This window comes from Lissotriton helveticus, chromosome 3_1 (assembly GCF_964261635.1).
Source record: "Lissotriton helveticus chromosome 3_1, aLisHel1.1, whole genome shotgun sequence".
NCBI classification, from domain to species: Eukaryota; Metazoa; Chordata; class Amphibia; order Caudata; family Salamandridae; genus Lissotriton; species Lissotriton helveticus.
The window spans coordinates 1,111,332,025-1,111,344,394 of record NC_136061.1 but is presented as its reverse complement, the minus strand read 5'-3'; the positions used below and the strand labels follow the sequence as shown (position 1 = coordinate 1,111,344,394).

Here is a 12,370-nt window from a genome sequence, read left to right as displayed (position 1 = left end):
CCACATCTGACCTATCATACCTAATCTACCTACTATTCCTAACCTACAGTACCTAATCTATCATACCTACCAAATGTACCTATCATACATACCTATTGGCATACTGAAATAGTCATATCTACCTACCTGCGCTATCAGTTTGCCTGCCATACCTAACCTACTGACAGAGCGCACAGGTCACCCGACTATAAATTTACCATACTCACCTGGGCCCATAATCAATTACACATTTCTTAAGTCAGGTAGCCTACGCTCTAACTACCAGATATTTTACCTACTAGGTCCTATACCATTGACTTACCAATCCTTGTGACTGGTACCTGTATCCTTTTGGATCAGGGAGTTAGATTAAAATTTTGGTAGCGATATAACATATGCACTCATATAATAACCGCAGACTCAGGAAAGTTTTAAACTCTTTATCTAATCTTCATCAATGGTCATGATCCATAGATTGAACACAATAAGACTCTCAATAACGAAAATCAGAAATAATGTATAGCTATGCAAAAGATATATTATGCCAATCATTTAGCAATGTAAAGGGAAGGTAAGAACAAGGAACATGCTATTCAAACTTCAAACGGATTTGCACCATATGTCTAAGGGTAGGTACAGAAATGGAACATGCTATAAAACACCACCTTTAAGCACTCATCAAAGGGTGCGTAAGAAAAAGGAACATATTATGCAAACACGAAAAATAATTGGAGCCTATAACTATAGGGAAGGTAAGAAAATGGAACACACTATTAAATCAAATGACAAATTGATCATTGCAAAGGGAAGGGTAAGAAAAGGAACATATGCAATCAAAGCTTTTGTCGATTTAGGGAAGGTAAAGAAAAGGACACACAGAAAATATAATGACGATTACCACAGAGATTTATATTTACCTAGAATGGTGTGAAGACCATCCCTGGCCACGGGTCAGTTATGGACAGAAACCCCAAAGGTTGCAGTTGCCAGTAGGCCAGCAGGTGCAGATCAGAAGCAGGACAGGATAAACCAGATTTGGATCAGGACCGGACCACCAAAGGTTAAGACCAGCACCCGCAGTTCAGTTGCAACGCCTGCGCTACTCCCTCTCTGCAGCTAACAGTCAGAACCCTGATTGGGTTATCGGATTCACCGACAAAGTGCTCCGCCAGCACTTCAGCTTCTCGAAACCCGATTGGGTCAGCAAATCTTCTGACAGAGTGCTCCGCAGCCCTTTGCTCTTAGTCACCTATTGAGTGCGTTCGGTCAGTGACAGGTCAGCTATTCGGACAAGTCGAACAATTTCTGTAGCTAAACCTACGCTAGTTATACTATTTTCCAGGTCAGTGTACCACCCCTCAATGATGCAAGTGTAAGGATTCCCAATTTCAATTGGACAAAAAAGGAGGAGAGGTCGTCACACCATACCAAATTTGAGACTTATACCATCTCTTATTCAAATTTACGTTCCCGCCCATGAAATTCAGGTTCTCATGATGTCTTCATTCCACTTAACAATGGATGTTCTATTGAAAAATACACTGTATAAAATTTGAGTTCATAAGGGCAAGTTCCCAGGAGCATCTTCTCAGTCAGTCAGCTCCTTGGATATAGTCGAAAGGTCACTGTTCCAGAGACTTGCGATTCTCGCGCAGTCGCAGTTTCGACAAACATGGAGTACAGCGTTACGAGACAGGCCAGTTTTCAAAGTGTAACATGAAATGGAAAAGAAACAGTTTTAGAACACAGAATAAATTAATACACTGTATACCATGTATTTCTACTCTATACCCATTATCTTAATTTTAACTATAGCATTAGGATTAGGCAGAACGAACAGCTTGGCGAAAGCAGCAGGGCAAGCTTCTCGCATGTGAGAACATAGAGCAGCCATATTAGCCCTAGTGCGCAGAAGCGGCAGCTTCCCTCCAAGTAACAAATACGTCATGTCAAGTGAGTATGACAGACGCATGCGCAAAGAAACCCTCCCGTAGCAGCAGCCATTTTAGATGCAAGCATAATCAAGCTTCACTCGGACACCCCGTGTAGATTTAAAAATATGCAAAATTAGTAAAACAAACATGTTGGTTACTTTATTAACATTATTCGAGGTTCATGAATACGAGCAAGTCGCTTCATGTGTGAATCCTTGCTCCATCACTACCATACCTAAATACCTGCCTACCATACCTGATCTATTTACCTTCCTTAATCTACCAAAATAACCCTCTCATAGATACCTTACTTAGCCTACCATACCCATCCTGCCTCAATATCTGCAGTGTGTATATTTCGCACCAGCCTTTAGATGGTGGTTTTTGTGTAAAAGGGGAAAGTTATGCCTATAGAGCCACTAGTAAAGGTTTAAGGTACTGCAGCCTGCTACAGTAAGCACTTGTGCCTAACTTGAGGGAGCTCTAATAAAATCCTAAAACACTGCAATATGCACCAGAAAAGTGCTGATTGCAGCTTTTGATGGCATGAAACTGTGAATCACATTGGTTCTTTAAAAAAAGCAATATATATTGACTGTGACAATGCTTGTTATTACATTTTTTGAAGAAGTGATAGCGTCATGTCCTTACAAGGCGTAGGCGAAATCAAATAAGACCAGCGTCATTCACGTAATATTTAGGAATTTCACATTATGCTTGTTACACAAAATTCCCAAAATTACGCCATTATGCCATTTGTATAACTACACGTCATTTCCAGTAAAAATGTTCCATGAATAGCGGCATTCTCAGTAAATAAATCACTGGGAACGCTTTGGAACAACAGAACGTGTGTGGCTGTTGTTCAAAGTACTTTTCTCTAAATTCGTCCTCGAGCCAAAAATTGACCCAAGCGTGCATTTTGAGCTAAATTGTAGAGCAAAATAATGGGTAATTATGCGTAATGTAATTTAATTTTGCCGAAAGCTGACTGAAACCAGACCAAAAAAAGATATTCCAGGAAATATCAGAATGATACGTAAATTATAAATGGAGATATACATCACATAAGTTCAAATTGTGCATGCACGTTCGTTTCGAATGTTCAATTACATTTATTTATATATTATTATTCTTTATAATATGCGTTTTTTAAATTGTCTACTATAAGTTAACCCCCTGCGTTAACCATTCCGTCACGAGCCTCGGGTGGGCTGTGCTGGTGATGGAACGGTTCCGTCACGGCCCGCTCGCCGCGCCTGCGCGGCGCCTATTCAGCGCCTGCGCTGAGCGGCGGGCGGGGCCTTGACGGAACCGTTCCGTCATAAGCACAGCTCACCCGAGGGCCATGACGGAGCAGTTCCGTCACTAGTACGCGAGCGCCGCGCGGCCCCCCCGCCCCCTTACACTGCGCGGGAATAGCCGCCGCAGCTAAGGGGTTAAGAGATAAAACTGCGAAAACATAACTGTCAGAAGCTAGGTGCTACGCTCAGCATTCCACAGTACTTGTTATATATTTTGGTGAATGTTATGTTTTAATAAAAGAGAATAATAGATTAGCTTAATTGAACAATATATTTTGTGAGGTAACTGCTACATGGTCACAATATCGTGCACATATTTTTTGCTTTAAGATTTGCATGTACTTCTAGATCAACCCATACAATATGTATATTTTTCTATCTGTATGCTGTGCTGAAATTCCCACACTCCTGCTTTGATGTTTTTTTGGCATGTTTCTTTATTACGAGCAACAGCACCAAGTACCACAGTGTAAAGTCTAAAAGTGCAACTTTGAAACTGAGAAAAACCACACTAACATTTCCAGTGCGAATAACTTTTTCGAAAATAGGGTGGCATGGCAGGTGTTGTAGAGATCTGTACTTAAAATCATAACATGGCTCAACATAACTAATCTTTCTAATTACCTTTGCGTTTTTCCATTCAGCTATATGATTGTGGACAATTATCAACGAGGAATTTTCACTTGGCCATTAAATTTTGGGTGGAAACCGATTCCCCCAGAAGAGATAAAGAAACATAATATAAAAGAATCTGATCCAATAAGGTAAGATTTCTCATAAACTAAGTTTGAATTCTTGTTATTCTCCACTCCATACTCTCTCTGACAATGCACTACATTTTACCCGAATGACATTAATGTTTTTTGTGTTGAGTTATTGTTCTGTGAAATGTCCGAGGTAATTGCAAGGGTTGGTATAAAGCAGTGGTTCAAACCTTCTGACTTTTTTGGTCTCTTATAGAATCACTACTTCAAGCCTGGGACCCCGACCTGAGCAATTTCTTTAATTCGAACCTCAAAACAATACAATAAAAACCATAGAAACAAATATACATCAGAAAAACATATCAATTCTAAAATATTCGCCTATAATTTTTTTTTACAAAAGGCAACATTTTTACTTTAATGGGAAAGTTGGAGCTTTTCAAAATGTGGTTTTGCTTCTAAAAAGCGAAGTGATAAACTGGACTCTAAAACATCACTCTGTAGTGTTTGCTTTTAACTCATGCTCTTTTTTTATCGACACATACAGGTGGTTCAGTTGAGGTCCCCAATTGTCCAAACTAGATTGTTTTTGCTGTACATGTAGTGCTCCCATAAGTCAATCTAAGGATACCAACTTAATTTTTAGCCTCCAGTTTCAAATGTCTTCATGTTTTACAGAGTTTTTTAAAATGTTCAGTTTTATATGTTGCATTTTTAGGTATACATGTACAAATTTGAAAGCTTTCTCAAAAAACAAACGATTACAGGATGGATCTAGGCAAAGTGTTGTTTTTTTAAAACCGTTATGTGTGCCTAATATACTTGCACACAGACGTGCCCTTGAATATGTGGGTGGCCTGTGTTTTGAAAGCATCTTTGAGAACATCACTGATTAGCAGAGGGAAAGCCCTCACATCTCGAAATGCCAAATCTGTTTAAAACAGCCAATATACAGCTACGTAATAGCAGACAACTCAATTATTAGTTATATAAGCAGGGACAAGCAGGTCCGGACTGCCGTAGCAGCTTTCCTGGTGGGCGCCGGTTTTTGACACGTGGGGTCCGGTTTTGCAGCAGTGTTGTAATATCGGCTCCCAGTAACAAAAGTGGCAGCGGTGAAGCCGTGCTTGATACTAGCTCCCCCCCATCCCCCACAACCCCTAACCCTCCCTCCCCTTCCCCGGCCAGTCGAGTGGAAATGCCTGGGCTGGTTTCTGTTCCCAGCCTGGCCGTGGGCAAAAACTGTCCTGCTCTCTCACAACACAGAGGTCTAGTTTTCAATACAAGACCTGCATTTCATTTCAATTGGATGCCTTCATCTTTTTATGATGGTATATCTTCATTTTAGGAATTTACACCTTGTCTTTGTGCATTGTGATTTGCATCTTTAACTATCAAATGTTTAGTTACCTAGTTCTGGCCCCTTAAAATCTCATATCTTTGCTGATTGTGCATCTTTACAAGGGAATGACATTACTAAAGACCACTGGGAAACGAATTGTTAGTTATGATTAGATATGTCTCTCATAACTCATTTGTATCATATTTCAGAAAATACAAATCCTTCATTCATTATCGGTCTGGCCAAATTCAGCTTCAGAGCATTTTTTGGTTATGCATCATCTGATAATCAGACAGGCCAAAGGCAATAACCCATCTCTAAGTCGATTTATTTTCAAAACCTATAGAAGAAATTACATTGAAGCTGCTTTCAGATGATTTTTTTTACCACCTTCCTCTAAATCGGGCACTAAGTAAGTTGAGCCTGGTCTAACGTTTAGATAAGACACATAGCAAAGTACACTGGGAGGTAATAGCAGAGAAGGGTTAAGTGCTACAGTGTGGCAAAATGATTTACAAAGGGGAGAATATAACATGAATGAAACGATGCTGGTATTATTTAATGTTGCAAATGAGGGTAGATTGAAATAAAAGGATGTGTTATTTGAGACAAAAGATATATATAAGAACTTTATTGCGTGATTAATAAAACCTTTGCAAGTACAGGATTTAAAAATATATCAAAAATATGTATAAGAAGGAGTATAAATTAAGTCCATTATGGAAAAGAATGGCAGATGGAACTGAATGGCAGATGGAACTTGCCAAGATGTTATGATGATGGCGGTTCACAAACTTTGGTCCCCTCACGGATTATTTTTGCTGCTCAGTCCAAGAACCTTACTAAGGTGCAATTTAGTTTGGTGTTCCGAGGGTCAAAGCAGGACAGAACTGCTGCTCTGCACGATCTAATCATGTTTATATTCCAGAGTTTCCTACGAAGGGACCGTCTTTCATTCAGCAGATTTGGACAAAGGCATAGGATGTGTATTATGTCTTCGTTGTGGTTCCCACAAAGTCGACAGTGTTCATGTCCGTGATCTCTTTCCATTTTGGCAAGTGAACCAACAAGTTAATAACTCCCAATCTCAATTTTAAAAAACGTAGTTTTGTTCGTGCATTGAATGGTAAAGTTAAATACTGCTGTGGGATCAACTGGGCATAAGATTGTAGGGTCAGCCAGCCATGACTTCTTTTTGCTAGGCGAGCCTTGTCTTCCACTGAAGACAGCTTTTTTGTGCTTATTTTCGCTAGCCGTTTGAATTCATTTTGTCTTACTTGCATGCTCCAAAGATCTTTTAGGCATAAAGTTGTTATGCCTCTTTTCCAATAATCGTGCCCTGCTCGCCATAAGTTCGTATGAAGACAGACCCATAGATGATGAGCTAGGCTGCCTTCCTTCGATGACCTCAATTTGTGGCAGCACACTAGAAAACACATGGCTCTGGCAAGTGATTGATGGCAGATTCCCAGTTCCAACCTGATTTTGGCCGGTGATGTTTGAGTAGGTAACTTGAACACTGTTCTGCAGATTTTTGTAATGATTTTGTCCAGTTGGCCGCTGTCCGATCCTTTTAGGACTTCACTACCGTAGGTTAGTGTGGGTATAATTTTTGCCTGCGCGACCTGTATTGTTGGTGCGAAAGTAGGGCCTTGTAGTTTCTTGTGTATTGAACCAATTGCGAATGCAAGTGCAGCACCCTTCTTTTTTTGTTCTTCTAGATGAGTTTAATATCTGCCATTGTTATTAAAAATAACTCCAAGGTACTTATGGCAGCTAGATTCAGCAATGCTTTCCTTGTTCAGGGCCCAAAAAAGGTTCTTAGCCTTCCCTGGACGTCCCGCCAAAATTTTGGTCTTCTTGCTGTTAATCTGGAGCTCATTCTTGAGTGAGTATTCGGCGGTGGCGTCCATGAGTCTTTTCATGCCGATCTTTGTTTTGCTAAGAAGAAACACATCGTCGGCGTATAGAAAGTTTGACAACAAGAAAGCAGCTACATTTGGAGCATGGGAATTTACCTTGTTTAAGGCTTCAGGAAGGTCGGATAGAAATAAGTTAAAAAGTGTGGGGGCCAGGACACATCCTTGCTTTAGGCCTTTTGTCGTCGGAATTGGACGTGATAATCTGGAGCCATCCCCGATCTTAATCCTGACCCATGTGTCCAGATGTAGAAGCTGTATGGCTCTTAGAAGGTCAGTTGGGATGTTAAGTCTGTACAGCTTCTGCCAGAGCTTGGCTCTGTTCACGTTGTCAAATACCGCTTTGTAATCAATAAATCCCATATAGAGTGGGCAAGAACTGAACTCCACCTGATCGATCAGGCAGGAGAGGGTCATGAGATTGACCGAGGTGCCAGTATTGCTTGTAAAACCGGTTTGATTCGGAGGAATGACAGAGTGATCGTCCGCCCATGCCCTAAATGAATTAAGCAGCACTCCTGCAAAATACTTAGCTTCGTTGTCAATAAGGGCGATGAGGCGATAATTCCCGGGGGATTTTTTGTCTCCACCTTTAAAGATTGGTGCAAGGATTGATCCCTGCCAAGAGGGCGGTATGATGTTGTTTTGCAGGATAAAGTTGAATAAGGTGCTTAACTTCGGGGCCCAGAAAGTTGCATCATCCTTAAACAAAGCCTGAGGGATTCCGCCTGGACCTGGAGCCCCATCCTTCCTTCCTTTTTGATCAGCTTTTCGATTTGTGCCTTCTGGATTGTTATGAGTTCTTTACTACTTTGAGTCGAAGGGGACTCTTTTGATGATGCGATTTTTTGATCAACATTGAAGGGTTCCTTCATTGAAGGGTTTTTGGTGTACCAGTCAGATGCCCAATCTACCACTTTTTGAAAAAACATTGTCTTCAAAGGTGGAATTCTGGTGAAAGGTTTTTTCTTTGCGATCGTTAAAGTGAAAATACAAGAAATCGACCCACTCAGTCTCCAGTATGCATGAAGACGCAACTTTCGAATCGCGTCCAGATATAGTGTTGATGGTTTGCCAAAACCTAGCGGAATTGTTTGTTTTAATGTCTTGCTGTAATTTAGCCCAGAAGGAATTCCAATGAGTTCTGCGTTGTTCTCTTTTGGCTTTCTTAAGGTAGCTGCGGGCCTCTCTCAATTTTGTTATTTTTATAGAATCCATTGGATTTGCTTTAACGCCCGCCATGTCCGATTCATAGTTCTTGTTGCAGATTGTATCGCGGGATTCCAACAGGGCGTCTGTTTTTGCCCGTTCTGGTTGGTGTGCCTTATCGGTTTAGCGTATTTATCGATCAATTCGATTGCAAATGTTGACCAATTGGCGATTTTATCATTCGTAGACCTGCTGGTGCGCTCAATAATTTGTTTGGCCTCTATTGCTACTTTTTGTAAGTTGCTGAAAGAGCGCTTGATTCGTTTTAGGTTAATCGTGTAGCTCTCGGATGGCAGTGCCCTTTCTTCTTCGTGTTGAGTTAGACTGGTCCTGAGAGATATTTCTTGGGGGCAGTGGTCGCTTTCTGTTCTGCTTCCAAGAGTAAAGCCTGTTATTTGATGGAGGAGTGAGAGACTGACAAAGGTATAATCGATTATTGATGCTCCATTTTTTGATAGATAAGAGAAGCGAGGTGGCTTGTCTGAGGGAAAGCGCCCGTTTAAGGCTCTAAGGCCCAGGTTTTCGAGGTTGCCTTGTAAGGAACGTCCCTTTGAGTCGTCCTTGTGCCATCCTGGCAGGTCCTGCGGTGGTATGAGACAGATGCTATTGTGTGATTTAGTGACCTCGTTTTTTTGTAGGTCGGACATTAGCCACATATTGAAATCACCAGATAGATATATTTCTGGATTAGGAAATCCAGTTTTCGCTCTTAATACTGTCGCTATTGCTTCTTCTGTGAAAGATTGCCTTGATGCTGTGTTTGGACGGACATAGTCGTTCATTAAAGTCAGGGTCGTGCGCTGGCCTTTATTAGAGGTGTAAGAAATTCCCACACACTGGAGGCAGTGTGATGAACCTGATTGGTCCCATGAGGCGATTGCGTTGTTTATTGATATGTAAATTGCTAGACCGCCACTCCCTCTTCCCGAGGGATTCAGTTTTTGTGCTGGAATGTGGTGAGTTTTGAAGCCTTCTATTTGATGCGGTTCAAGGAGCCATGTCTCTTGTAATAATAATATCTTGAATTTCCGAAAATAAGAGATTGTGTCTTTATCCTCCAGTTTGTTGATTAGGCCTTTAATATTCCATGAGCAGATCTTTAGAGGACGCGTTTCTAGGTCCTTTTCCCTGTTGTGCTGTCATCGTAGGAGTCGAGTTGTGTTGAGGGTGTCTGCCAACCATGACCATGTGCCGACCGCTTGCCGATCCCTGTTTGATATGATCCCATCGTCTCTTGATTTTCTTTGTGTGTGGTCGAGGGGAGGAGTTTTGTTGCATGCCCCCCTGAGGACTGAGTACACTATAGACAAAAGATATAAAAGAGGTTATTAGGTATTTTGTTTGTTTGCAAGTGGAAGAATATGAGGAGGAAACTTTTTCGAAGGCCATTCTTGATACATTTGTAAACCCTGTAATGGAAGACAGGACATTGTACGAAATGTTTGGGTAATGGAGACCTCCATAGTTCAGTGGACTTTTTATGCCCCATGGTCCAGCACACCATTTTTTAAAAAAAAAGTGCATTGCAGTTCCCATGAGGAAGGACAGTCCCCATACTATCAGAGCAACGTTTTCGATTTCTATTTCTTTACCCTATTTTGGATTGTGTAAGAGACAGAAATGAAAGCTTGTCATCTGCTCAAGTATAGTGTGTAGAAAAGAAATGATAGTGTTTCTTTAATGTTTATCTCCCTAGCGCGTATATATTGTAAAGCATATAAAACATCTGCAGATCTGACTTTATGATGCTTTGGTTGAATTAAAAAAGCCGCCTAAAACTGCATTTAGAGATATAATGTGGTAAGAACTAGGTGGGCTGCGCTGAGATTCGCTTGTTTATTATTCAAGGCTCTCATTGAGTTGATGATGCACTGGTTTGCTTCAGTGCACAGTGAATCCGCAGCTAGTTTGAAGAGTGGCAGTGACTTCAGCAGAGGTGGGTCCTTGCCTGTACATTGTTCTCTTTGCTCATTTATCATGCATTTTTATCTGCGGTCTAATTACCAAAATATAACCCGTGGTTGAACAAGCTATCAACTCTGATCGTATATTTACAGATGATGAGGTACTGATCTCAAAATCCCCTTTCAGCTCTTCAGCATTTCTTCTCAGAATTTTGCATATATTGTTTCTACATTTGTGATTGTTATCTGCTCCTCTGTGTCTAATTTTGTGCTAGTGTGTAGAGGTGGTATTTATAGCTTAAAATAAACAGCCATATAAATTATTCTGTGGTTCAGTTTTGACTGTTATGGAATGTACTTTAACACATAGTCCATCATTATGATGGTGGTCGGACAAGCCTCAGACCGCCATCGTTTCGGACTTTGGACCATCTGACAAGGAGTCAGCTGTCCAACAGCCGAATTACAATACAACCACTGTGCATGATGTTGTAACCCTGCCTTTTCTATTGTGGCTCGTGCTGCAGCATGGAAAATGGCTGCAGCACAAGCTGCACTAGTAAAAGGGATGTTTTCAAACCTATTAATGCACCCTGTGCCAGGCACGATTTGGTGCCCTGGCACATGGTGCATGGATTTTTGGGAGGACACAGATCACTTTCCAGCTGCTTTACATGGCGGTCAGACTGCCATTTAAAGGCAGGGGGAAAGGGACATCCTAATCCCTATGGTGGTGCATCCGCAAGCACCAACCCCACTGAAGGGATAAGGCTCTGACCACTGCCCTGATGGAGGCGGCAGTTTTTCTCCCAGCCCAAATTGCTCCGACTGCTGACATTGTAATCCGGCCATTGGACCGATACTCGGGATGTCAGGCGGACCGCCACAGTCTGCCTGTCGGTGGCCGTCCACCCAACATCCTAATTGGGCCCTTATAGTGATAAGGAATACTGTCAAAAATCTAAGCATTTGGTGGATCCCAAATTGGGTTCATGCTCTAGACTCAGGTCCAGTTTTGATACCTAATCCATCTACACCTTTCATCCAGAATTGAGGTATCAGGGAGTGGCAATAGCCCTTTATGGTTATACATTCTGAAAGATTTGCAAATCTCCTGCCCCATCAGTTGATGAAAGTTCTTATTTAAACTGATGCTGTTACATCCAAAACTAACATATGTGCTAGAATTGAGCGTAATGACGACAAAGCAGGAATGGGGGTACAAAAGGGGGTGGTGATGGACGGAGCATCTGAACCAATCAAACACTCACACCCAGTCAAAAGATCTGGGTTTAATCCATCACCGTTCTTTAGCCCACTCTGCCACCCCAGTTCAGATATGGCTACATGCAAATCAGTCTGACCCTGTGCCTCATGGGAACAGTCCAGCCCGAACTGCCAAGCCATGCCTTCCCTGGACCGGAAACAAGCTTCCGAGGACCGGTTTCTGGCATTACAGCCGTCTTCAGCCCGGCTTGCTGAATCCAGTGGCAAAGCGAGCAAGGGACTCACGTCTGAGCATACCCTGCCACACTTATGGCGGCCAAAAGCGGTACAAAAGGGGGTGGTGATGGACGGAGCATCTGAACCAATCAAACACTCACACCCAGTCAAAAGATCTGGGTTTAATCCATCACCATTCTTTAGCCCACTCTGCCACCCCAGTTCAGATATGGCTACATGCAAATCAGTCTGACCCTGTGCCTCAAGGGAACAGTCCAGCCCGAACTGCCAAGCCATGCCTTCCCTGGACCAGAAACAAGCTTCCGAGGACCGGTTTCTGGCATATAGCCATGTCTGAAATGGGGTGGCTGAGTGGGCTAAAGAATGGTGATGGATTAAACCCAGATCAGTTGACTGGGGGTGAGTGTTTGATTTGCTCAAACACTCCGTCCATCATCCCCTTTTGTATCGCGACAAAGCAGGAATATCATTTAATACTCTTGATTGATGTATAGCCCTAGTTTCTGACCCTTTCTTCATTTGCTGGTATTATGCAATGCCATCTTCAACATACTCCAGTCCAGCCACACCTAGATGGCGAACCTGGTGTCTACTGTCTACCAGAAAAGCTT

General features: G+C 42.0%; 1 protein-coding gene across 1 annotated transcript in view; it reads left to right on the top strand.

Moving 5' to 3' along the window:
* The window catches only part of GALNT5 (polypeptide N-acetylgalactosaminyltransferase 5), a 249,518-nt gene that overhangs the window by 146,263 nt on the left and 90,885 nt on the right, over nt 1-12,370 (top strand). Inside the window, exon 5 of the mRNA XM_078681713.1 lies at nt 3,862-3,981. Within this exon, the coding sequence (XP_078537839.1) occupies nt 3,862-3,981 (120 nt within the window). The remainder of the gene's footprint in view (nt 1-3,861; nt 3,982-12,370) is intronic.